This window comes from Rhinolophus ferrumequinum, chromosome 24 (assembly GCF_004115265.2).
Source record: "Rhinolophus ferrumequinum isolate MPI-CBG mRhiFer1 chromosome 24, mRhiFer1_v1.p, whole genome shotgun sequence".
In the NCBI taxonomy this organism is placed as follows: domain Eukaryota; kingdom Metazoa; phylum Chordata; class Mammalia; order Chiroptera; family Rhinolophidae; genus Rhinolophus; species Rhinolophus ferrumequinum.
In genome coordinates, this window is record NC_046307.1 from 13,503,849 (window position 1) to 13,528,427 (window position 24,579).

At 48.9% G+C, this 24,579-nt stretch overlaps 1 protein-coding gene and 1 pseudogene across 1 annotated transcript; one reads left to right on the forward strand and one right to left on the reverse strand.

Moving 5' to 3' along the window:
* Positions 1-9,089: 9,089 nt before the first annotated feature.
* EGR1 (early growth response 1) lies at positions 9,090-13,096 on the forward strand. Its single transcript, XM_033096774.1, has 2 exons — positions 9,090-9,812; positions 10,533-13,096. The coding sequence occupies exons 1-2, from the start codon at positions 9,512-9,514 to the stop codon at positions 11,858-11,860; spliced, it is 1,629 nt and encodes a 542-aa protein (XP_032952665.1). The 5' UTR covers positions 9,090-9,511; the 3' UTR covers positions 11,861-13,096.
* A 10,240-nt stretch (positions 13,097-23,336) lies between these two features.
* LOC117016922 (phosphoglycerate kinase 1-like) lies at positions 23,337-24,579 on the reverse strand (annotated as a pseudogene).

Here is a 24,579-nt window from a genome sequence, read left to right on the forward strand (position 1 = left end):
TGGCCTAGGTCACTCTTATCTAGTTTTGTTCTCCCTGGAAGACGGGGAGTAGAGAGGAGCTGGAGGAGGAGGTAAACGCTCTTGAGCCCTCTTGAGCCCATCTCATCTGGAGTCAACGCTGTTTGCCTGGCCCATTCAAATCTTTGCATGCACAGTGCTTTCTGCCCAGCCATTCTTGTTCTTCTGCATCACTTGGTCAGCCTCTACATGTGTTGCAAGTCTTAGCTGAAATGTGACTCCCTCACTCCACTCCATCTAGGCCCCTCTCTGCCTCCTTGACAGCACACATTACCCTGTTTGGTCGTTGCCTGTTTCACCGCCACATTGAAAGCTGGGGCATCGGTGATGGGTCTATCTGGTTCACCACTGTTTCCCCAGCATCTATAAAAGGCCTGGCATACAGTAAGCTCTCGGCACATTTTCATGAAATGTTCGAATGATGTCCCTGCAGCACTCCTGGAAAAACACCAACCTTCAAACCTCAGCAACTGTCTGCTGAGCTGTTTGTCTGCCCGAGGATGGGTGTCTGTGTAACAGCAGCGGCCCAGATCAGCCCCCTCCCTCTGATTGCCACAGTATGTGCTCAGGCTCACCTGCTCTCCTTTTTTCTCTCTCACACACAGATGGGAGTCAGCTTTCCAGCCACATTCAGTTCTCACTTTAATTCAAAAGCTAAATTGGGAAGAAGAGCAGCTTCACACTCCCAATTTAGCCTGGGAGAGAAAAAGGGAGACAGCCTGGATGTTGCCAGGGAAAGGAAAAAGTTGGTTGTGGGGTGGGGAGTGGTGACAAACGAACCCAGAGCCCAAGAGAAGACAACGAAACCCCCACAACCCAGCTCCTAAAAATAAATCACCCAGAGCCATGACCCCAGAGTGACCCCTATAAAGCCTCTTTCCTATCCCTGTCTAGGGGTGGGATAAGGGGAGGCAGAAGAGACTCTGGTTATCAAAACTACCCAAAGAGGGAGATGCTGCTGCTTTGGTCACTGGGATTGTGAAACCAGGAAGTGCTTCTTAAATCTAACTTGAATCTCTCTTGTGATAGTTGAAATGGATGATGAACAAAAAGAGAGTCCACAAACAGATACTTGGCCACTAATAGTCATAGCAGCATTGTTCACAGTAGTTAAAAGATGGATACAACCCAAATGTCCATCACCAGATGAATAGATAAACACGAGGCGGTATATCCATACAATGGAATATTATTCAGCCTCAGAAAAGAATGAAATTCTGCCACATGCTACAACATAGATGAACCTCGAGAACATTATGCCAAGTAAAATAAGCCAGTTGCAAAAAGAGAAATATGATTCCACTTACATAAGGAACCTAGAAAAGGCAAATTCATGGAGACAGAAACTATAACAGAGTTACCAGGGCCTGAGGGGAGGGAGCAGGATGGGGAATAATTGTTTCATTAATTTCAGGTACAGAGTTTCTGTTTGGGGATGACGAAAAAGCAAAGTTCTGGAAATGGAGATGGTGATTGTTGCACGACACTGTGAATGTATTTAACGCCACTGAATAATTTGTACACCTAAAAATGGTTAAAATATGTTACGTACCACAATACATTTTTTTTACCACAACACACTTTTTTATCACAATACATTTTTTTAAAAAAAGATACTGAGTCCAACGTCAGCTTTAAAACACAGTCGTCCTGCTCTGATGGCTCTCTCCGCAGCTGCACCAAAGGAAAACCAGGTCCTGTACACGGCAAAGGTTCCCCTCCCTTTGGCTGCTGATAGGAACAGAAGTGCTACCCTGCCCAGAGCAAAGCCAAGATCCCTCTGCGATGGACACCGATGGTGTTCCTAGGGAGAGGAGCTAACTGTCCCTCCCTCTTGTCACCACTTGTCAGTGTGATCATCTGGATGGAAGCTCTTCCTCCTGGTTCCAAGTGCCAGCGTCCTGTTCAGTTACTCATTTTGATGTTGTCCTCCCCTGTGGATGGAGGAAGGGGATGGTTGGAGAAGGAAAAAGAGAGGACCCTTCCATCCAGCCTCTCTGACCACACTATGGCCACTGTAGCAAGGGAAATAGATGCAGGTTGGGTCGAACTGCCTGTCAGTAAATTTGGGTGTCACTTTTTTCTTGCTCTGTGCCTCTGACTGAGAGGCCCCTGAAGGGCGTCTGTGATAGCTGGTGCTGATGCATCCATCCCTCACCCTCTCTCCTGGACTATTGCATGGTTTCGTGGCTGGTCTCACCACCATCCCTCTCTTACCCAGCCTCCTGCCATTATTGTAAAACGGCCAGTTGGCCATTTGACTGCCTGGGAACCGGGGGGGAGCTGGATTAGGGGCTGCCATTGCCGCTGTGCACCCCCAGTGAGAGCATGGGTCACACTGTTGTACTTGCTTGTTTATTAGCCTGTCTCCCCGCGAGGCTGTGAACGGCAACAGGAGCACCCTCCTTACTTCTCTTTGTGTCTTTAATGCCTAGAGCAGAGTGATGTTTGATAAATAATTGTTGAATGAATGAATTGAAATGATCTGTTCACATGTCTGTCTCCCCTAGTCTACTTGACTCAAGAACCCCTGTGGGATGAAAGTTTTTGTCTGATTCATTCTGGGACCCCAGACAACAGTTCTTGTTATCGCCTGGGGTTCAGCTAGAAGCTTCTGAAGCCAGACTGTCTGGACGGGAGCCTTGGCTTCACCATTGCCCAGCTCGACCTTGAGCAAGTCACCTTGTCCTCTCTGAGTCTGTTTCCTCATCAGTGACATGAAGCTGAGAACGCGTTGTGAGGACAAACGTCTGTTGAGTGTTTAGCACAGAGCCTTGTCACAGCGTAAATGTGTCCTGGGGGGCTTAGAGAATGCATCTAAAGATGAAGGAAAATTAGGGGAAACAAGCACCACCACTGATTGCTGCGTTCTGGTGTCTGGAGATGGGGTGGGGGGTGAGACCAGAGTGGGGTAACCCCAGGGGCTGCCTGCCCCCTCCTTTCCCTCCCCTCATACCAGCTCTGCAGAGCCCAAGCTCCCCCACGGCAAACTGAGCAGCCCCGGCTCTGGGAGGTGGTGAGGGGCCAGAAATAACCGTGGTTGCTATTCCTGCCTTTCTGGGCTGGATGGGAACACTGCCTTTCTAATCTAAAGGCTTCCTGCACATCAGTGGACTCTTATGTAACGCTCCCCTCCCTCTGCCTGCCCAACGAGCTTCCAGAGATTTCTGCAGCCAGCTTTGCTGCATACTCAGCTAGGGGTGGTTGGGGGAGCAAAGAATTCACCACAGGCTAGATTGTCCTCTAAGTCCAGGGTCCTGCCAGTCCCAGCCCGAGAGAGAGGCCACCCAGCATAGGGCAGAGGGGCTGAGTCCAAGGACAACAGTTGCTTTCTGCATCTGCAGGGCACTCTGGGGCAGAGGGGACCTGGAGAGCCCTAAGTGTTCCCTCACCTGCACCCACTCCCTCTTTCCTTAACAGACCCTCTGTGCCACTTTCCAAGTTATAATGCCCCTGTGTCTTTCACTTCAGGCCTAACTTAACTCTCTGGCACATGGGCTTCAGGCAGACTCTGAGGACAGCAGCCCAGACCCCAACTCTCTCAGGCAGATACCTCCCACCCTGGCCCTGGGCCAAGTCCTCCATGGTCCCTTCCCTACAGTCCTTGGGTCCCACCTGCAGCATGCCAGGCACCCTCTTCAGAGTCCAGAGGACCCCCTCTGCATCCCTCTGCATGGGTCCCTCTTAGAACTTGCCTGCACCTATCCTAAGACTCAGGGTTCTCCTCTGGCACCCATTCCCCGTCTGTAATTGGAGTAGATAAGATGGCTTCACACTCCAACACTCTGGATGATTCTCTCTCATCTCCCCTTTCTCTATTTCTCCCCACCCTCTCAGGGCACCTTCTGTCCCACCCTATACCTGGTCTCTTCAGGTTTCTTCTAACCCCTTAAAACCCTCCCTGGTGTGGGCACAGAGCTGCCCCCAGACCCACTGGAGGCCAGGCCCTTCATGTTTCCGACACAGCCTATCAGCCATCGGAAAGTGTGACAGGCGCCTCAGACAGAACCAAAAAAAGAGTCACTTCCTGAGCCCCGCGGCTGGCCACAGCCGTGGCAAACCACAATCTGAGCGGCACATGTGGGTGCTGACGTAGCCTGGGGCTGGGGAAAAGGAAGCAGCAATGGAAAAAGGGGCTTGTTTTCCTCTGAGAGCTGTAGCCTTCTCAGCCCCGGGTCAGGTGTCTGAGACGTGATGGTTCCCACTGGCTTTCTCCTGGAGCCCCAGCTACCATAGACAAGTTCAGTTCTTTTCTCACCTCTGTCTCCTCCTCTTCCTCCTCCCCTATTTATAAGGAAAGTCTGAGCACAGACAGCAGCTCAGGCCTGCAGATCCTCCGAGGGCGTCTTACCTTTCCCAGGGCTTCTGGCACCAGTCACTTGGCAGGCAAGGTCTGAGAGTCTCATCCTTAAGCGATCTCTGAGGCCCCGTGGGCACCCACAGTGAGGTGCAGGAGTGTCTCAGAGCCTTCCTTCCCTCCAACCTGGCTTCCTTTGGGTCCCAGGCCAGTTGTCCCATCAGGGTTGTTGGTTACAAGTTGGGTGCTCACAAACCCAAGCTGAGATTTGGTTCCTTGGAAAGGGACAACTCTTTTCAACACGTCTCCTCCCCTTCCTGTATCCCCAGGCACAGCAAACAGAAGGATCACTGGCCAAAAGACAGACCAGAGGAGAGTGGGGATAACTCAGATGTCCCCAGCCCTGGGGCTGAGAGGGCAGGCCCGCAGCATAACCCTACCCAAAACAGAAGCTTTCAGGTCTTCTCTCTCACTGATTGTCTCATCACAGAGGGCTTAGGTCCGGGCAGTGTGTAGGGGCTTTGAACCAGCTCCTCTCACTGTTCCTGGGTAGAAGCTGCCTTCCAAGGGCATACACCAGGGAGATTGGGCAGGGTTGAGAAGGCCCCTTTCTCTTCTGTATGAGCTGTAGAGGGTAGAACTGGGGAGATGAGAGTGCCGGGGTATAGGGACATTCTCGCTGCTCACACCTTAGCCTGAAGCTCCAGCCTGATCATCGCCAGGCCTCTTTCCCTCCTGAGGCCTTTACACAGCTGTCCCTTTTCCCGGAATGCTCTCCCCACCACACTCCTCTGTGCAGAGTTGGTTTCCTGTCATCCTTTGTATCTTTATATAAACGTCACCTCCTCTGAGATGCCTTCCCTCATCTCTCTAGTATGTGATACTTATCATAACATGAACTTAGGCTTTCTATTTCTATAGATGTTTAGTTCCACCTATCCCACTGAATAGTAGTTTCCAGGAGGGCAAAACTACATCTGCCTTCCCCATGTGGGATCCCCAAGACTTAGCACTGAGTCTGATATAAGCAGTGGCCAATACTTTTTTTTTTTTTTTAGAGAATGAATGTTTTATTCACTCTTACCTCCTCCTACTTCCCAATAGTAACTTGCTCTCCTCCAGCCCATTTTTCCCAGACAGACTACACGTGGACTCTCTTCCCCACTCCACCCCCAGCCCCGACTTGAAAGCACCTCTCACTTCCTCAGCACAAAGTTTGGTTCTCATGTCCTTTCCCTAAAATCTCTTCATCATCCCTCCGCTCTTCCCAGACCTCTGGAACTTTTCCCTCCTCTTATCCCCTATGTCCTTTGGTGTAACTGACTTTTGGTGGCTAATAGGACTGCTTCCTACTTTTTTTTTTTTTTTAAGTTTATTGGGGTGACAATTGTTAGCAAAGTTACATAGATTTCAGGTGTACAATTCTGTGGTACATCATCTATACATCAGATTGTGTGTTCACCACCCAGAGTCAGTTCTCTTGCCATCACAATAAATTTGATGCTTCCTATTCTTAATTCGCATTGAACATGGAATCCAGGCTCCTTCTACCCAACTGTAAGCTCCTTAGGGACGGGGGCCAATGCCTTAGGCCTTATTCCCAGGCCTTGCCCAAAGTCAGTCCTCAGAAAAGCTTTTTGTTGTTGTGGAAATGGGTATATTAGTCAGAACCTCCTGGGTTGTGAGTAACAGAAATTGAAATGAGCCTGTTTTATGCTATTAAATAAAAGACGAATTCACTGGCCTACATAACTAAAATGCCCAGGCTGTATCTAGAGACTTGTTCTCTGCAGGAATCTCTCTTCTCTCTGACTTCTTCTGCACTGGCTTCATTCTCAGGTAGGCTCTCCAGTCTTAATAGCAAGATGGCCTCCAGGCTCACATTGCAATGGCTGAGTACTACCAGGGAAAGAGAATTCCTCTTTTTATTTTTATTTTTTTAAATTAAAGTTTATTGGGGTGACAATTGTTAGTAAAGATACATAGGTTTCAGGTGTACAATTCTGTAATACATCATCTATATGTCACATTGTTCACTACCCAGAGTAGTTCACTACCTTCCATCACCATATATTTGGGAATTCCTATTTTTCAAGAGTTCCAGAAGTCCCGGAAGTGATTCTCAGTGGTCTGGTTTAAGTCGTGTGCCCATCCTGACTCAATTGCCATGGCTAGAGAGGTGGAATGCTCCTAGACTGGAGCATCTTAAATGGATGGCCGGGCATGGGTGGGACGCCTACATCTAGAATGGGGTTATCTTTTCCCCAACCACATGGATTGGGGTGGTTCCCCAAAGGAAGTCGCTGGCTGGGGAGTAGTTATGAAAAAAAGGCGGGAGTTGATGTTGGTCCCGCAAAACAAAAGATGTAGACTATAAGATTTCCAGAGCCCAGCTTCAGTGAGGACCTTAAGATACCTTAGGTCAGCTTGCACATTGGAATGAATGGGAACCAGCTTGCTCTGGCTAAAAAAGGAGGATGTGCTCTTGGGATTTGGGCAGCTCTCCAGGGACAGAACAGGGATTCTAGGCTGCAGCAAGAAGGATTCAGATTAGCCCTTCCACACAATGTCCCCTGTGTTAGAATCAGAATGTTTCTCCCTCTCTGTACAACTTTTTAGAAAAGGGTCACTGGGGTGTGCTTGGAGGCTGAGGATGGGTGAACTGTGGGTGACCCTATGGGTCAAAAGCCCCTGAAAATAACAATAGGTACTTTTGGATTGTTATTTTGGAAAATAACAATAGGTACTTTGTTTATTGGATGCCAACTACAAGGCAGGCACTGTGCTTTGGGACTTCACAGATGGCAGTCCATGTAAGTTTCAGACTTCACACACTCCATGTGGGTATCATTAACATCAGCCCTATTTTACAGCTGAAGAAAGCGAGAGATAAAACGCCTGGCCAAGATACCCAGCAGGGTGTGGCGAAATGGGCATTCAGACACAGGACCATCTGATCCTGCCAAGCGTGGCCTTCGTGCCCTGCAGGAGACCTCAAAGAGGCGCATCACTCCTGCCCCTAATAGACAACTAGGTAGGTAGGCAGTGGGGGGGACCCCTACCCTATCCTAAGCACTTGGCATGGGGAGCTCAGTCCTACAGCAGACAGACAAGGGAGTCCTGGTTCATTGCTGGATTCCTTAAGCAGATTTTTAGTCAAAAATGTTGGAGGCGGGGATGATACAGAGGGATGAAGCCCAAAAGTTACCACCCCCCCCCACCCCCTTACCCCCTCCACCCCCGCCAACCCTCCTTCCAAATCCCTAGACCCCGACCTCCAGGTGTCGTCAGCACCCGCCTTCCACACACACACTTTCTGCTTTCTTTTTAAATTCAGAAAAACACCTCTCCTTGATTCAGAGCTAGAGCTGGACCCTTCCGCTCCTGGAATCGCTGCTCTCTTTGGGGGTGCACATTTGACTACCGGGAAGAAGGAACGGGGAGGGCTTCCCTGTTCTCATCCCGCTCCCGGAAGACCTACGTGAGGGGAGTGTTATCCCGCCCCGAGTCTGGTCGCCTCGGCGGTGGCGGCTCCCCAGGGATTGCAGGGAGAGCCCAGGCTGCGGCGCCTGCTCAGTTCGCGCTCACTGCGTCTCAGGCTCCCCCGGCTTGGCGCGGCGCCCAGCACCGGAGCCGAGAAGGAGGGGCAAGTAGGCAGCGGAAGAGCCCGCTTGGCCAGGGGATCGCGGAACCGAGCTGGAAGGGGCCTCCAGGGGGCAGCATCAAGCCGCAAAACGTCCTCTCTTCGTGCTAGCCTGGGGTCCGCACACAGCCCATAGCGAAGCCCCCCGTTTCAGTGTCCACCCCACCTCCACCCGTTCTGGATAAAGATGGCACAGTCTACCCACCACCACAAGGACCCCCAGGTCCTAGTGGGAAAAGGACTCAGTTCTCTCCTAGGGCAACCAGGTTCCCTTATCTGGCCACCCAAAGGTGGTCTCTTCCCCGGAGGGGACCAGGGAACAGCCTTTCAGTTCTGGTGGCGCAGAAGTATCCCCACGCTCCAACATCCCATTGGCAGATGGCGGAGAAGCAGGCGCTCACCGCAACGCAAAGGAACCCAGGAATCATCTGGCTATTATTTCCTAGCCTCAGTTTCCCCAGTGACACTTGGAAAGGCACCGTGTCGTTGGTCGAGGCACGAGGTCAAGGCCCCGCCTCTCCTGGGCGGCCTCTGCCCCCGCCAGCCCAGCCGCTCCTCCCCTTCGCTCCCGCCCCGCTCCCACGGTCCCAGAGGTGGGCGGGCGGGCATTGGATGACGCCGGCAGAACCCGGGCCCGACTCGCCCTCGCCCCCGCCACGGGCCGGGCTTCCCCAGCCCAGTCCCCGCCGGGAAGCCGCCAGAGCCAAGATGCTCCCAGTTCTCCGCGCCTGAGCCCTCCCCGCCTGGGCGTCCCCCGCTCTTGCGCGCGTTCGGGCTCCCCGCTAGAGACCAGAGAGGAGGGAGGAAGCCAGGGAGCAGCAAGCAGCGACCCGGAAACGCCATATAAGGAGCAGGAAGGATCCCCCGCCGGAACAACCCTAATTTGGGCAGCGCCTTATTTGGAGCGGCCCGATTTGGCCCAGCCGCTTCCGGCTCGGGAGGAGGGAAGAAGGCGGAGGGAAGGGGCGGGGGCAACCTCGGGAACTCCGGGGCATTGGGGCCCGGGAGTCCTCGGCTGCGGCTTGATCCTCAGGCTTCCTCGAGGCCTGGGCGCCCAGGATGCGGGAACGGGCGCCGTGCCTCGGGTTCGGGATGGTGGTGCCCACTGCTCTCGCATAGGGGGGGCTTCACGTCACTCCGGGTCCTCCCGGCCGGTCTTGCCATATTAGGGCTTCCTGCTTCCCATATATGGCCATGTACGTCACGACGGAGGCAGGCCCGTGCTGTTCCAGACCCTTCAAATAGAGGCGGATCCGGGGAGTCGCGAGAGATCCCAGCGCGCAGAACTTGGGGAGCCGCCGTCGCCGCAACCAGCTACATTCGCCGCCAACTTCCGCCGCCCAGGACCGGCCCCTACCCCAGCCTCGGTAGCAGCGCCGCGTCCACACCGGCCGGCGGCGAGGGCAAGCCTGGGAACCCCACCTGCGCTATCCACAGTGTGTCCCGCGCCCCGCATGTGACCCGGCCAGGCCCCGAGAGTGTGTCCCCCGCAGCTCCAGCCTCCGGCTGCGCCCACCCGCCCCAGCACTAGCTCTCAAGCCCGCCGGTCCCGGATGGCCGCAGCCAAGGCCGAGATGCAGCTGATGTCCCCGCTGCAGATCTCCGACCCGTTTGGCTCCTTTCCTCACTCGCCCACCATGGACAACTATCCGAAGCTGGAGGAGATGATGCTGCTGGGCAATGGGGCTCCCCAGTTCCTCGCTGCCGCCGGGGCCCCCGAGGGCAGCGGCAGTAACAGCAGCGGCAGCAGCGGGGGCGGTGGAGGTGGAGGGGGCGGCAGCAACAGCGGCAGCAGCAGCGCCTTCAACCCTCAAGGGGAGGCGAGCGAGCAACCCTACGAGCACCTGACCTCAGGTAAGCGGTGGCCTACGCCGAGGATTATTAGTCCTTTAGCTACCGTCCTATCGTGCAGTCCTTCCCCCGGGGCCCTTGCAGCGCTCCCTTCACCGCAGCAGTGCTCCTAGACCTCAGGGATGCAAGTGGGGTTTCCCTTCCATTCCTCGCATCCCCAGGGTCATGTGTTAGAGGGATGGCTGGGGACATCACCCTCCCCCACCTTCCTGGTCCCTAGCGGTGCTCAAAGGAGCGAGCTTTTGTTTTGGATGGAGAGCTCTGGGGCTGCGTGGGTGGGTGGAGGTGGGGGGGAGAGCTTGTTTTGATGAGCAGGGCTGCGCGGCCCTCCTCCCCGCCAAAGGCTTGCCTTGCCTGCTTCCTGTCCCCAAGGAAAGGCCGTGATCCGTGGCCAGGGATGTCCCGGCAGCCCGGGGTAGGGGACGCGCACTAGCCGTGGCCGAGGGGGTGCTGGCGGGAATCCCTTGGCCGGGCAGCCGCCGCTGCGGAGCGGAGCGCTGGGAGCTGCAGTGGAGGGGGATTCTCTGTATTTGCGTCAGCTGTTGTTGAAATGGGCTCTGCCGCTGGAGCGGGTCCAGGAACATTGCAATCTGCTGCCATCAATTATTAACTACCTCAGCAGTCAATGGTAGCCGCCCGACCTCTTGCCTGGCCGCTCGGGTCCTCCTTGCCCTCCAGTGATTGCTCTCCAGTAACCAAGCCTCTCTCTCTCTCTCCTGTCAGAGTCTTTTCCTGACATCTCTCTGAATAACGAGAAGGTTCTGGTGGAGACAAGTTACCCAAGCCAAACCACCCGGCTGCCCCCCATCACCTACACTGGCCGCTTCTCTCTGGAGCCTGCACCCAACAGTGGCAACACCTTATGGCCTGAGCCCCTGTTCAGCCTGGTCAGCGGCCTCGTGAGCATGAACAACCCACCAGCCACCTCATCCTCAGCACCATCTCCAGCAGCCTCCTCTTCCTCCTCAGCGTCCCAGAGCCCACCCCTGAGCTGCACTGTGCAGTCCAATGACAGCAGCCCCATCTACTCAGCTGCACCCACCTTCCCCACGCCGAACACTGACATCTTCCCTGAGCCACAAGGCCAGGCCTATCCTGGCTCAGCAGGCACTGCGCTCCAGTACCCGCCTCCTGCCTACCCTGCTGCCAAAGGTAGCTTCCAGGTCCCTATGATTCCTGACTATCTGTTCCCACAACAGCAGGGGGACCTGGGCCTGGGCACCCCAGACCAAAAGCCCTTCCAGGGCCTGGAGAGCCGTACCCAGCAGCCTTCACTCACTCCACTCTCTACCATCAAGGCCTTTGCCACACAGTCGGGCTCCCAGGACCTGAAGGCCCTCAACACCACATACCAGTCCCAGCTCATCAAACCCAGCCGCATGCGCAAGTACCCCAACAGGCCCAGCAAGACTCCCCCCCATGAACGCCCCTACGCCTGCCCGGTGGAGTCCTGTGACCGCCGCTTCTCCCGTTCCGATGAGCTTACCCGCCACATTCGCATCCACACTGGCCAGAAGCCCTTCCAGTGTCGCATCTGCATGCGCAACTTCAGCCGCAGTGACCACCTCACCACTCACATCCGCACCCACACAGGCGAGAAGCCCTTTGCCTGTGACATCTGTGGAAGAAAGTTTGCTAGGAGCGATGAACGCAAGAGGCATACCAAGATCCACTTGCGGCAGAAAGACAAAAAAGCAGACAAAGGTGTTGTGGCCTCTTCTGCCACCCCCTCCCTCTCTTCCTACTCTTCGCCGGTGGCTACCTCCTATGCCTCCCCAGTCACTACCTCTTATCCATCCCCGGCCACCACCTCGTACCCATCACCCGTGCCCACCTCCTATTCCTCTCCTGGCTCCTCGACCTACCCATCCCCTGTGCACAGTGGTTTCCCCTCACCCTCAGTGGCTACCACATACTCCTCCATTCCCCCTGCTTTCCAGGCCCAAGTCAGCAGCTTCCCTTCTTCAGCTGTCACCAACTCCTTCAGCGCCTCCACAGGGCTTTCGGACATGACAACAACCTTTTCTCCCAGGACAATTGAAATTTGCTAAAGGGAAAGAAGAAGAAAGGGAAAAGGGAGAAAAAGAAACACAAGAGACTTAAAGGACAGGAGGAGGAGATGGCCATAGGAGCGTTTCCTCTTAGGCCAGATGGAGGTTCTCAGAGCCAATCCTCCCCCTCTACTTGACCCCAGGGTCAGCCGTGGAAGGTCTGTTGGCCAACAATCCTTTCTGCCCACTTCCCCTCCTTCCTCCCCTACTCCCTTTGACTTCAGCTGCCTGAAACAGCCATGTCCAAGTTCTTCACCTCTATCCAAAGAACTTGATTTGCATGGATTTTGGATATATCATTTCAGTATCATCTCCACCATATGCCTGACCCCTTGCTCCCTTCAATGCTAGAAAATCGAGTTGGCAAAATGGGGTTTGGGCCCCTCAGAGCCCAGCCCCACGCCCTTGTACAGTGTCTGTGCCATGGATTTCATTTTTCTTGGGGTATTCTTGATGTGAAGATAATTTGAATATTCTATTGTATTATTTGGAGTTAGGTCCTCACTTTGGGAAAAAAAAAAAAAAAGAAAAGCCAAGCAAACCAATGGTGATCCTTTATTTTGTGATGATGCTGTGACGATTAAGTTTGAAGCTTTTTTTGAAACAGCAGTCCTGGTATTAATCAGAGCATGTGTCAGAGTGATGTTCCGTTAACCTTTTTGTAAATACTGCCCGTCTGTACTCTCACATGTGGCAAAATATGGTTTGGTTTTTCTTCTTTTTTTTTTGAAAGTGTTTTGTTTTTTTTGTCCTTTTGGTTTAAAAAGTTTCACGTCTTGGTGCCTTTTGTGTGATGCGCCTTGCTGATGGCTTGACATGTGCCAGTGTGAGGGACGTGCTCACCTCTAGCCTTAAGGGGGGCAGGGAGTGATGATTTGGGGGAAGAAGCTTTGGGAGCAAAATAAGGAAGAGGGCTGAGCTGAGCCTCGGTTCTCCAGAATGTAGGAAAACAAAATCTAAAACAAAATCTGAACTCTCAAAAGTCTATTTTTTTAACTGAAATTGTAAATTTATAAATATATTCAGGAGTTGGAATGTTGTAGTTACCTACTGAGTAGGCGGCGATTTTTGTATGTTATGAACATGAAGTTCATTATTTTGTGGTTTTATTTTACTTTGTACTTGTGTTTGCTTAAACAAAGTGACTGTTTGGCTTATAAACACATTGAATGCGCTTTATTGCCCATGGGATATGTGGTGTATATCCTTCAGAAAAATTAAAAGGAAAATAAAATAGCTGTGGTTGCACATGTCTTTCCTGGGCTAGGGGGTGGGCTCTGCAGTTGCCATCCCTGTCCTCTTGGGGGTTTGAGGGCTTTTACAGGGACAAGGATATTCCAAACAGAGTCGTGCCCACTGTGTGTGACTGGATTGAATTCTTTATGAGGACTGGGTGTGGGTCTCTTTGATTTTGGGCCTGTTCCTCCTCAATCTGGTGGGCTGCAGCCTTATATTGGTTAGTTAAAGCTGAAGAAGTCCAGAGGGAGGGGTGGGACATGTGCGGTCAAAGGCAGTGCTGTCCCCATGACCCCAAATATTCAACCAGCCCTGCCCCCATCTTTACCAAAGGTTGGGAAAATCTATGTTCTTGGGAATTCCTGCCATATACTTGGAGGAGATAAGGGGTGGGCACAAAGGCTTTGGGAAACAATAACAGCTGGAGTTGACTCAGCCTCTCCCATCCTCCATGTCTCCAGAAACCTAAGGGTGAAAAAGAAGCCTAGAAGAGTCAAGGGCCAGTTCTCAAGCCAAGAATCCTTCCAGGAAGAAATCTCATCGCTTGCCAGCTGGAGCTGCCATCCTTGGCAGCTTCCGGGACACGGGACAGAGTGGGCAGGAGTCTGGCCTGGTGTCTAAGATTCCCATCCAGACCGAGTCTGTACCAGCTGTGTAGGAGGCCCGAGGCGCTAAGTTCCTCTGGCCCCAGCCCCTGAGGCTCTGCACTCAGGCCCGGAGCAGTCCTAGGGGGTTCATGAGCATCTGTATATTCTGTGAGAGGCCTTGAGCTGGCTATAGCAAGGCAGATTGTCAGTTGAGGAGACAGAGATATAAGCCAAAAATTATAACATGGTATTATGTTACATAATATGGGCAAGCATGGGGCTCTAATGCAAGCACAGAGAAGGACACTCAACCCACCCAGGGACTTAGGAAATGTGGAAAAGTTGAGTTGGAAAGGGTAAGTAGGAGTCAACCTGATTGACTTGCTTTGTGTGTGAGGCAGGAAGGGTGTTGGCTGAGTCTTTGCTGGGGAGAGTGGATAGATGTATAACTGAATGGAAGCACTACCTCCAACTCTGATAACGAGTTCGTGAATTGGTTAGACACCACCATCCATTGGTCAAATGGGTGCAGTAGATTTGGTGTCCTGGAATTCTCAAGCCTCGGCTGTCCTCCTAACTTCTGACTCCCAAAATCAAGGGCAAGGAAGAATCCTGCCCTTACCTGGGTCTGGTTATCAGGCCCTGAGTGAAGTCAAGGTCTCACCTGCCTGCCCTTTTTCTCCCACCTCTGAGAGTGTCCTAGGTTACTGATGGACACCTGGGGCCAGGGGAATTCCAGCAATTCCCTGGAATCGGCCCAATTCTTTGTCTTCTATTCTAGCCTCCCCCGCCCCCCCCCCCCCCCCCCCCCCCCCCGCACTGTTGATCTCTGCTCTATCCCATGATACCAGACTCCTGAGACTAGAGCAGGGGTAACCAAGCCACATTCTCTAGCAAAGGGCATGTCCTTGTGAGCCTCCTGGCAAATCTGCCAGGTCCTGATGGGACAATATTTGCATTGGCATACCTCTTCCCAGCCCCACCTACCCCTTCCCATCTCACTCTAGACCCAGGAACACAAGTCTATGCCTGCAACACATTCTTAAGAATTTCTCCCACATACTCCCAAGAAACAAAACATGGCAAGCATAAAATATGAAAGAAGGAGTGAAGAGAGTCTGTTCCTTTAACAGAGGGTCTCCTATGTTATCACAATCATCAGAATCAGATTCCCACATCTTGGATTCTTCAGGTCTGGCTTGGTCCTGGAACTTGCCTTGATAGTAAGCACCCCAGGCGATTCTGATGCAGATGCCTTGGTAAGAAATTCTGCCCATCCTACTAGGTAATTTTGTATGAGGCCTGTGGTCAGCAGGGTATCTTTAGGTTCTGACAGTCCAAACTTAAGTTTCTTGGCATGGTTAAAATAGGGCAAAACTCACAAATTGCCCCCATTTTACAGTCCTATGGTATAAAATAAAAGGAAACTGTTCATTTTAACTCCTGCCTCTGTGAGGGAAATGTGAAACCAAGGACACAGGGCAGTGCTGATAAAAGCTGTCATCATAAAGGCTGAGGTTTGGGAAGAAACCCAGATAATGTTGAATTGATTGCTACCTGGGGACATTGTCTAGGGCTTCAGGAATGTGGAGAAGGACAGAGAGGAGTGGGGTGGTAGAAGAGAGGGGCCAGGGGAACTCCTCCAGCAAAGGACAGGTTCACATTCTGAAGTAAAAGAAAGAACCAGGTCCTAAGGACCCTTGATCCTTCCCCCTAGTACCTGAGAGAGAGGTTTTTTTCTTGAATTTCAGGAATGTTCGGTCTCATCCATTTTGAAAGATTCTATGCATTCAGGATGGTACTTAGCCTAGTTTTCAGGCTATGTTTGAGGTGTGCTTCCTTCTACCTCCCCCAATACAGAGACACCCCCCCCCAACACATACACACACACCAAGAAATGAGCACTATAGGCTCAGAGGTATCCCCTGCAATGTCCCTCTCTGTCCCCATCCCTGCTGTTTTCTCTAGTCTAGCCACACTTAGGGCAGTTGTGAGAGGGGAAAATGGTGCAGAGTAAGATCCCAGGGTCCTAAAGAAAATGAGGCCAGGTCTAACAATCAGGTGTCGAGCAAATAAGATTTCAGCATTTTTACTCATAAACTTTTGAATGCTAATAAGATTTTTGCACCCAAATAACAAATCTGACCCTCCACTTCCGTAATTTTTCTTCCCATCTCCCTTTTCTCATTACCAGAACCTAGGAGAGCCTTTTGAGGCAAAGCTGACTCGAGACATTCTCTTAGGTCAAGTTGGTCACTCAGCTTCTCAGATCCAAGTAGAATTGTCTCATCTTTCTTTTCGGGGAGCTCTCTCCAAGAAGCCCATTCTCCTCAGTACTTAGGTTGTTTTATTACTATTATCATTATTATTGCAACTTTATTGAAGTGCAATTGATATGCAGTAAACTGTACATACAAAGTATACAATTTGATGAGTCTTGACATATGTACACAGATGGTGAAACCATCACCACAATTAAGATAATGGACCTATCCACCACCTCCAAAACTTTCCTTGTTTCACTTGGTAATTTTTCCTTCTTCTACTCCTGTCTTCAGGTAACCACCGATCCACTTTCTGTTGCTGTATAGATTGGTTTGCATTTTCTGGAGTTTCATATAAATTGAATAATTCAGTGTGTAATGCTTTTGGTTTGGGTTCTTTCACTTTGCATCATTTGGAGATTCATCCATCTTGTTACGTTATGTATAAATAACTCACTCCTTTTTATCACCGAGTAGTAGTCCACTGTATGGCTATAGCACAATTTGTTCACTCTTTCACCCGTGGAAGGACATTTGGGTGGGTTCCCTTTAGGGCTACTATAAATAAAGCCACTGTCAACATTTGAGTAAAAGTCTTTGTGTGGTTGTGCCTCCATTTACTCCAGAGTCCCCCATTCTCGCCCTTTCTTTCCACCGTGCCTCCATTTACTCACTTTCTTTTTATTCAAAGAATAATCACCCATCTCCCTCCACCCTCGCAGAGTCAGGGCCCAGCCTCCTAAGGGGTTTGCTTCATCAAAGCTTTCCCCCCAATTAACAGAGCCAGCCCCTTCATCATTTTTATTGCTCTGCTTCAAACTCCCTCCCGTTTGTTTATACCCTCCTGGTAATGAGCTGTCTGGGACTAAGTAAAATACATCATTATTTATTCAGCTTGGCAAAGGTACGTGAGTCCTTGGTGATACTTTCCTAAAGAGAAAGTATCTGATAGAGGGTGGGCTACACATTGATGAGGCAGTCCTGCCTCGAAAGGAAGAAGGAGCTAAGATCAGATGATGTGGAATATTACCCCAGGGGACTAGTCCTAAGAGGTTATCTGTACACTTTGCTTTTTATTACTGTCTCCTGGGGCTCTTCCCCAGATGGTGTTCTGCGACACAGGCCCCATTCACCCACTAGTTGTCACAAACCCTATCCTACCACATTCCCACCTCTTAGTTCTGAGATAGCGAGTGTTGCAACCACAGCTTCTCTCTCTCCTCTTTGGGTCCTGGGAGTCTGGGACTGTGGAGCTGCCTGAGTGAAAAGGGCAGCTGAAGCCAGAGGCTTGGTCGTGGTCTATGTTCCCAACTCTGATAAACTGGCCCCTGCTGCCTGCCTGGGTATGTGTTAAGGTTGGGGTGGCTTCATTTAGGAAATTATCTTTAATAATTAGCTTTTCCAGACAGACAATAATAAGTGTTGGTGAGGTTGTGGAAAAAACTGGAACCCTCATACACTGCTGGTGGGCATGTAAAAACGGTGCAGCCGCTTTAGAAAATGGTTTAGCTGTTTCTTATAAAGTTAAGCATACACTTGCATATGACCCAGCATTCCACTTCTGGGTATCTTACCCAAGAGAAATGAAAATGCGCTCACACAAGGATATGTATGCAAATGTTCACAGCAGCATTATTCATAATAGCAAAAAACTGGAAATAATCGAAATATCTATTCGACTGGTGAATGGACAAACAAGATGTGGTACATCCAAATAATTAAATATCGGTCAGCATAAAAAGGAATAAAATATGGGTGTGTGCTACAACATGGATAAACCGCAAAAACGTTATGCTAAAGAAGATAGGTGCATACTGTATGATTGCATTAATATGCAATGTCCAGAAAAGGCACATCCGTAGAGACAGAGAGCAGTGCCAGGCATTGGGGTAAGACTAGGTTTTGACTGCAAATCTGTTTGTTATTCTGGGGATGATGGAAATGTTTTAAAACTGGATTGTGATGTTTGAACAACTCTGTACATTTACTAAAAGTCAGTGGCTGGTATACTTAAAATGGGTGCATTTTATGGTATGTTAATTGTACCTCGATAAAGCTATTTTTAAATTCTTTATACCTCAATAAAGGTAGATTAAAAAAACCTTTTGCTTCCCTATCTTTGAGTGCCCATCTCCAGGTGGGCTTCCTAGCTTTCATTCCATCCTGCAGACCTCTCCTCTAAGACCCTGGTGCTGATTTGCAAACTTGAGGCCCAAGAAGTGGCCCTGGTGTAGTGGGGGCGAAGGCCCTCCTAAGACTCTCACTTGGGACTCATTTTGAGAGAGGGGTATTCATACATGCAGTGAGGCAGATGGGTAGAAATGAATCAATCTTGACGTGTCTTCACCCCTGCTCATGACCCACGTTCATCAGGCTGTCCAGCTGGGCCAGCGTGCCTCCTCAGCTCCCAAACAAACCCAGAAGTTGCCCTTTCCACAAAACCAGCAGTGGGTGTCCTCCTCAGAGAAAACAATCTCTGTCTCCACAAAAACTAATTTCTCCTCAAAACCAACTTCTCATCCTAGAACCTTGCCAGATCTAGTGACCATACTCCTGAGAACCAGACTTCATCTTATTTACTGAGCAAATTAATGGAGCACCTACAGTGGGCTTGTTGGTATAGGAGATTTGAATGTGTTCTGGGGGAAGGAGAAACCAAACCACCCCAGCCTGCCAACCATCTTTGGCTCTTTAATTTGGACTTTGAATTCTCTTAAACTGTCTTCTCAGGAATAGTCAATCTCCTCCAGCTGCCTTATTAGAACCAATTTTTAGTCACCTCAGCACCATCTCAAACTGTCCTCTCAGCACCACCTATCTAATATTCTCAGGTCCATCTGACTTTTCTTTTTTTTTTTTTTTTTTTTGAGTCGAACTGGCAACCTTGTGGTTGAGAGGACGCGCTCCAACCAACTGAACCATCCGGGAGGCAGCTCAGCTCAAGGTGCCGTGTTCAATCTTAGTTGCAGGGGGCGGAGCCCACCATCCCTTGCGGGAGTCGAGGAATCGAACTGGCAACCTTGTGGTTGAGAGCCCACTGGCCCATGTGGGAATCGAACCGGCAGCCTTCGGCGTTAGGAGCACGGAGCTCCAACGGCCTGAGCCACCGGGCCGGCCCCCATCTCACTTTTTATAAGGCTTCTCAGGTCAAGCCTTCCCCAGCAATGTCTTTGGGAGCATTCTTAACAAACACAACTTTGATTGCCCCCAAGTCCCTATAAAACAGAAACTCTCCAGTGGTGACAGCTTCCCATCCCATTACAGCAACCTCAGAACCGATTTTGTCCCCTCGGATTTGTGATGGCTTGCCTAAATTGTCTTCTCAGAATCATCTTTCATTGTCTTCAAAGCCGGATTTCATTTTTGGCTAATGAAACTACCAAGGCCCTTAGAATTTTCTTCTCAGAAGCATCACAGCTCTATCCAGAAAGACTCTTTCAATTGCCTCAGGCCCAACTGTCAGGCTTCATAATGCAAGTCTTTAAGTTATTCATCCATTGGTCTCAGGTTCCCCATCTGTTTAATGGGGGAAAATAATGCTTCTTTTCTTCTTCTTGAAAAGAAGAACATTAATTTCTTTTTGATTACAAAATATATATTCATGTGTGAAATATAAAAACACCTTGTCTTTTTCACATATGGTGAAAGGAGGAAAAGCACTTTGACATAAGAAGCTGTCACACACTGAGAGAGGGACAATAAACTGGTACAGGCTTTCCTGCGGGCAATTTCAAGAGCGTGAACCAAGAGCCTTATAAGAGTTCGTGCCTTCATGCCTTCTTCTAGGACTGCTGTTAATTACAGCACTATTCGTATCGGAGGAAAACTAGCAACAACATAAATGTCCCATGGGTGATGGCTGAAATAAATTGTTATATGGTAAACTACGAGGCAGTCATTACTAAAGTCATGTTTTGAAATAATTATTGACCTGAAAAAATGCCCATAGTATGATACTAAGTGACAAAGTAATACATGAAACTTTATATGACATATTCCAGTTTTATAAAATATATGCCTGTACACACATGCATACATCAATTGGTACTGGTTGTTAACTTCTGGTGGGATTATGGGACATTTTTATTTCACATTTTATATTTTTCTGTATTTTCCAAATGAGCAGGGATTTTTTTTTTTTTATCACCAGAAGAAAGTCATTTTATTTATGAAAGGAAAAAAATTAGACTAGGTAAGCAAATAATTATGTTCTAGAATCTGGTGTGATGTAGGGTTCTTTACGAAGGTCCTCTCTAATGGAGTATTCTCTCCCCTGCAGATATCTGCCCCTTCAATTGTAAGGTGTAAAAGAAAAGTGCTAAAAAACAAAGAAAGGAAAGATTTTCTCTAGGTTTTTTGCTGAGTGGACACAAGTTGGCTGTTTAATATTCTCTGTAAGTGGATGGTCTGCTGGGGCTGGCAGCATAGAAGCACCAGTGAGCTGCTGCTGGTTTCTAAATTTTGCGGCTGGAGGTTGTTGTCATTGTTGTTTTAATTCATAAAGGGTAGTTATTTTATTAGCTTGCCTCAACTCAACGTTTTCTTAGAGAACTCTTGAGATCTTGCCCCCATCCCTGAATTATCTCTCTATCCCCATTGCCAATATACAACTCAGGCATACTACTGTGTTTCCCCCAAAACAAGACCTACCCCGAATATAAGCCCCAGTTAAGATCATCAGCCAGATGGACACGTTTAGTACATTATGACAATGTTCCAGAAGAAGATGACATGACTGTATTTGAATAAATGTAGATTGTTGTACATGAAAAAATAAGACATCCCCTGAAAATATGCCCTAATGCTTCTTTTGGAGCAAAAATTACTATAAGACCCGTTCTTATTTTCGGGGAAACACGATACTAGGCTCAAAGTCTTTCTCTTAAATTTCTTTCTTCTGCTTATTACTGAGTTGGTGTTAATCGGGTGGTCTTGTCAGTTACTCTTGGATCAGACGGTGTGCTGTGTTGTGCCAGGATTGAATGGACACACCTCTGAAAGAAGAGCTCCAGTCTGGATAACTTTCTTGGGACCACACTCAGCACTGGGCCATCCAAAGTCTGTGCTGCTCTCCTTCAGTCACTCAGTCAGTCATCCAAAAACTATGTGTCAAATACCGACTTTATGTCAGGCCCTGAACATACAGAGATAAACAAGACAGAGTCTGGGACAGCGCAACATTGGGTGGGGGGAGATTTAGAAATAAATAATTACCTTACAGTGTGTATGGAACAGAGGATGACTAATTCTGTCAAGGAGGAGGAGACAAAGGAACAGGTTGCAGAAGGAAGATGGGGAGTTCACGGGAGGACTTGCAGGCAGAGGGAACAGCAAGTGCAAAGGCAGATGGTCCCTTTGTTCAGGGACCAGTGAATGTTGGTGGTGTGGCCAGGAAGTAAGGAGAGGAGAGGCAGGAGATGCTGCTGGAAAGACAGGTTGGGGCCAGATTTGGAAGGCTGTACTTTTCTTAGAGGCAACAAGGACTCATGTGATGTTAGAAAGAAGGCCGACAAGTTACCTTGACTGTGTTTCTGGGTCTTTGAAAGTCTGCCCTGCTTTCTGCCTCCTTGGGAGGGCTCTGGTACCCCCGCTCCACTTCCAATTTAATTATTGTAATTGTCACAGTAATGATAAAATAATTTAGGCTGATCACTTCAGATTTTATACATGATCTTTGATTTCAGCTTTGAATAAAGTATGAATCACCTCACACTCAATTATTCGATCTTATCCCATTTTTCTGTCAAGTAAGGTATAACTTCTAAATATGCTCCGATTTCATGGAGCCTTGTGTTTTTTTATTGTGTAGATTTTCAAACCTTCACGGAAGTAGGAAGGAATAGTGTAATGAACTTCTCTGTATCTATCAAGCATTTTGGCAACTGTCAATTCACCGGTGATCTTTTTTCATTGGCACCACCCTTTCCCTTCCACCCCACAGCACACTGGATTGTTCTGAAGCAAATTCCAGACATTATATAATTTCGTTTGTAAATACTTCAGTATATATCTTTATAAGTATTTTTTAGGTTCCTTTGATTGGATCAGGACCTAAAAAAGACCACACTTTACATTTGGTTCTGTCTTTTAAGCTTCATTTCATCCACAATAATTCCCCATACTATTTATTTATTGAAGAAACTAGGTGATTTGTTTGAAGAATTCCCCACTCTTGGAATTTGACGGATTGCATTGTTTCTCCCTCCCCTGTAATATTGTTTAATATGTCCTTATTCTAGTCCATGAATTTCCTATACACTGGTCGTGACTCTAGAGGCTTGATCAGATTCAGGTTCACTTTGTAAGTGAAGCTATGTACTTGCTATTACCACATATCAAGAGACACGTAATTGTTGGTTCTCTCTAATTTCCTAGATTTGATTTTTAAAATTGAAATACAATTCATATAACATAAAGTCTCTGTTTTAAAGTGTACAATTCAATAGTTTTTAACATAGTCAGTGTTGTACAACTGTTGCTACTGTCTAATTCCAGAACATTACCATTACCCCCCAAAAACCCCATACCTGCTAGCAGTCACACCCCAGCACCAGGCAACCACGGATCTACTTTCTGTCTCTATGGATTTGCTTATTCTGGACATTTCATATAAATGGAATCATAAAATATGTAGCCTTTTGTATCTGGCTTTGTCCACTTATGCATAATGTTTTTAAGGTTCATATATATATTGTAGCATGCATCAGTACTGCATTTCTTTCTTTGGCTGAATAATATTCTATTGTGTGGATGTACCACATTTTGTTTACCCATTCATCAGTTGATGGACATTTGGGTTGTTTCCACTTTGGGCTGCTATAAACATCATGTACAAGTTTCTATGTGAACATATGTTTTCCATTCCCTTGGGTGGTCTCTCTTTTTGCAATGTTAAAATTAATTGGTGGTTCGAGTATTATTGGTATTATCAAGTTCCCTTCAATTTTTTTTTCCGATGGATACTTTTATTATTTATTTCACAGATCACCAACTTCATCTCCCTCCCTCCCTACAATTGGAATTTCATCTTGTTTCCATGCTGAGTAGCGAAACAATGACAAAGCTAATCAGAATACGCTACTCCAAAAACAGAACTAAGCCAACAGCTTACTTTTTTTCAACAGGCAAATATAAATATGTGCACTCTAGAATGCACATTGTTTTAGTCACTAAGAAATTCAAATGGGATCTTGGAGAATGGAGGCAAATCCAGGGTGTGGTAAAGATGAGCTGAGATGCTGTGCCGCTGATTAAGGTTCCTGGTGCTGCATGTCTTGGCCACTAGCTGAATCTTGCCATGGGGAAGATTTTAGCTAATACCGAGTGGAGATGCAGAAAGCACTGAATTGACTTAGGGGATGTGAACAGGAACCAAAAGGCAGGAAAGTACTAAACATTGCTGAGCGCGTCCACCCCAGGAAGGACTTACCTTCCAGGCGCTCTAACCTGGCACCACCACCAGTGCTCACATGGCTGACTTATCCTTCGTGTTCCATTTGGCACAGCAAGTGGCTATGTCTCCACCACCTATGATAGTGGTGGCCCCTGGAAGTGGCTTTCACCACCTCGTCCTTGATGGCTTTGGTCCCTCGGGCAAAAGCTTCCCATTCAAATATGCCCACAGGTCCATTCCATACAATCTGCTTAACCCTGGCAACAGCTTCAGAGGACTTGCTGCTCTCAGGACCACCGGCCAAGCCCATCCAGCCAGCAGGTATACCTGAGGCCACAGTGGCTTGGCCAGTCTTGGCATTCTCCTCAAACTTGTCAGCAGTGATAAAGTCAACAGGCAAGTTAATTTTCACAGCATTCTTCTCAGCTTGGACAACAAGACTTTGACAATCTTGGCTCCCTCTTCATCAAACAGAGAAGTGCCAATCTCCATGTTGTTGAGCACCTTAAGGAAGGTAAAAGCCATTCCACCACCAATAATCATCTCATTGACTTTGTCTAGCATATTATGGATAAGTTGGATCTTGTCTGCAACTTTAGCTCTGCCCAGTATGGCCAGGAAAGGTTGCTCAGGGCTCTCCAAGGCCTTGCAAAGTAGTTCAGCTCCTTCTTCATCAAAAAACCTCCAGCTTTCTGTGGCAGATTGACTCCCTCCGTGGAGCTGTGGGCCCGGTGAGCAGTGCCAAAAGCGTCATTGACGTACATCCCCTAGTTTGGAAAGTGAAGTTCGGAAGCCTTCTATTTTGGCTGGCTCAGCTTTCACCTTGTTCCCAGAAGTATCTTTTCCCTTCCCTTCTTCCTCCACATGAAAGCGAAGTTTCTCCAGCAGGATGACAGACCCAGCAGCTGGGTCAGCACAAGCTTTCTCCACTTCAGGGCCCACACAGTCCTTCAAGAACAAAACATCCCCGCCCAGCAGAGATTTAAGTTCTACAGCAACTGGCTCCAAGGAGTACTTGTCAGACATGGGGACGCCATCAGGCCGGCCTAGGTGACTCATAAGAACAACCGACTTGGCTCCATTGTCCAAGCAGAATTTGATGCTTGGAATGGCAGCCTTGATCCTCTGGTTGTTTGTTATCTGGTTGTTCTTCATAGGAACACTGAAGTCCACTCTCATAACGACCCACTTTCCCTTCACGTTCAGTTTGTCCAGAGTTGGCTTGTTAGAGAGCGACAT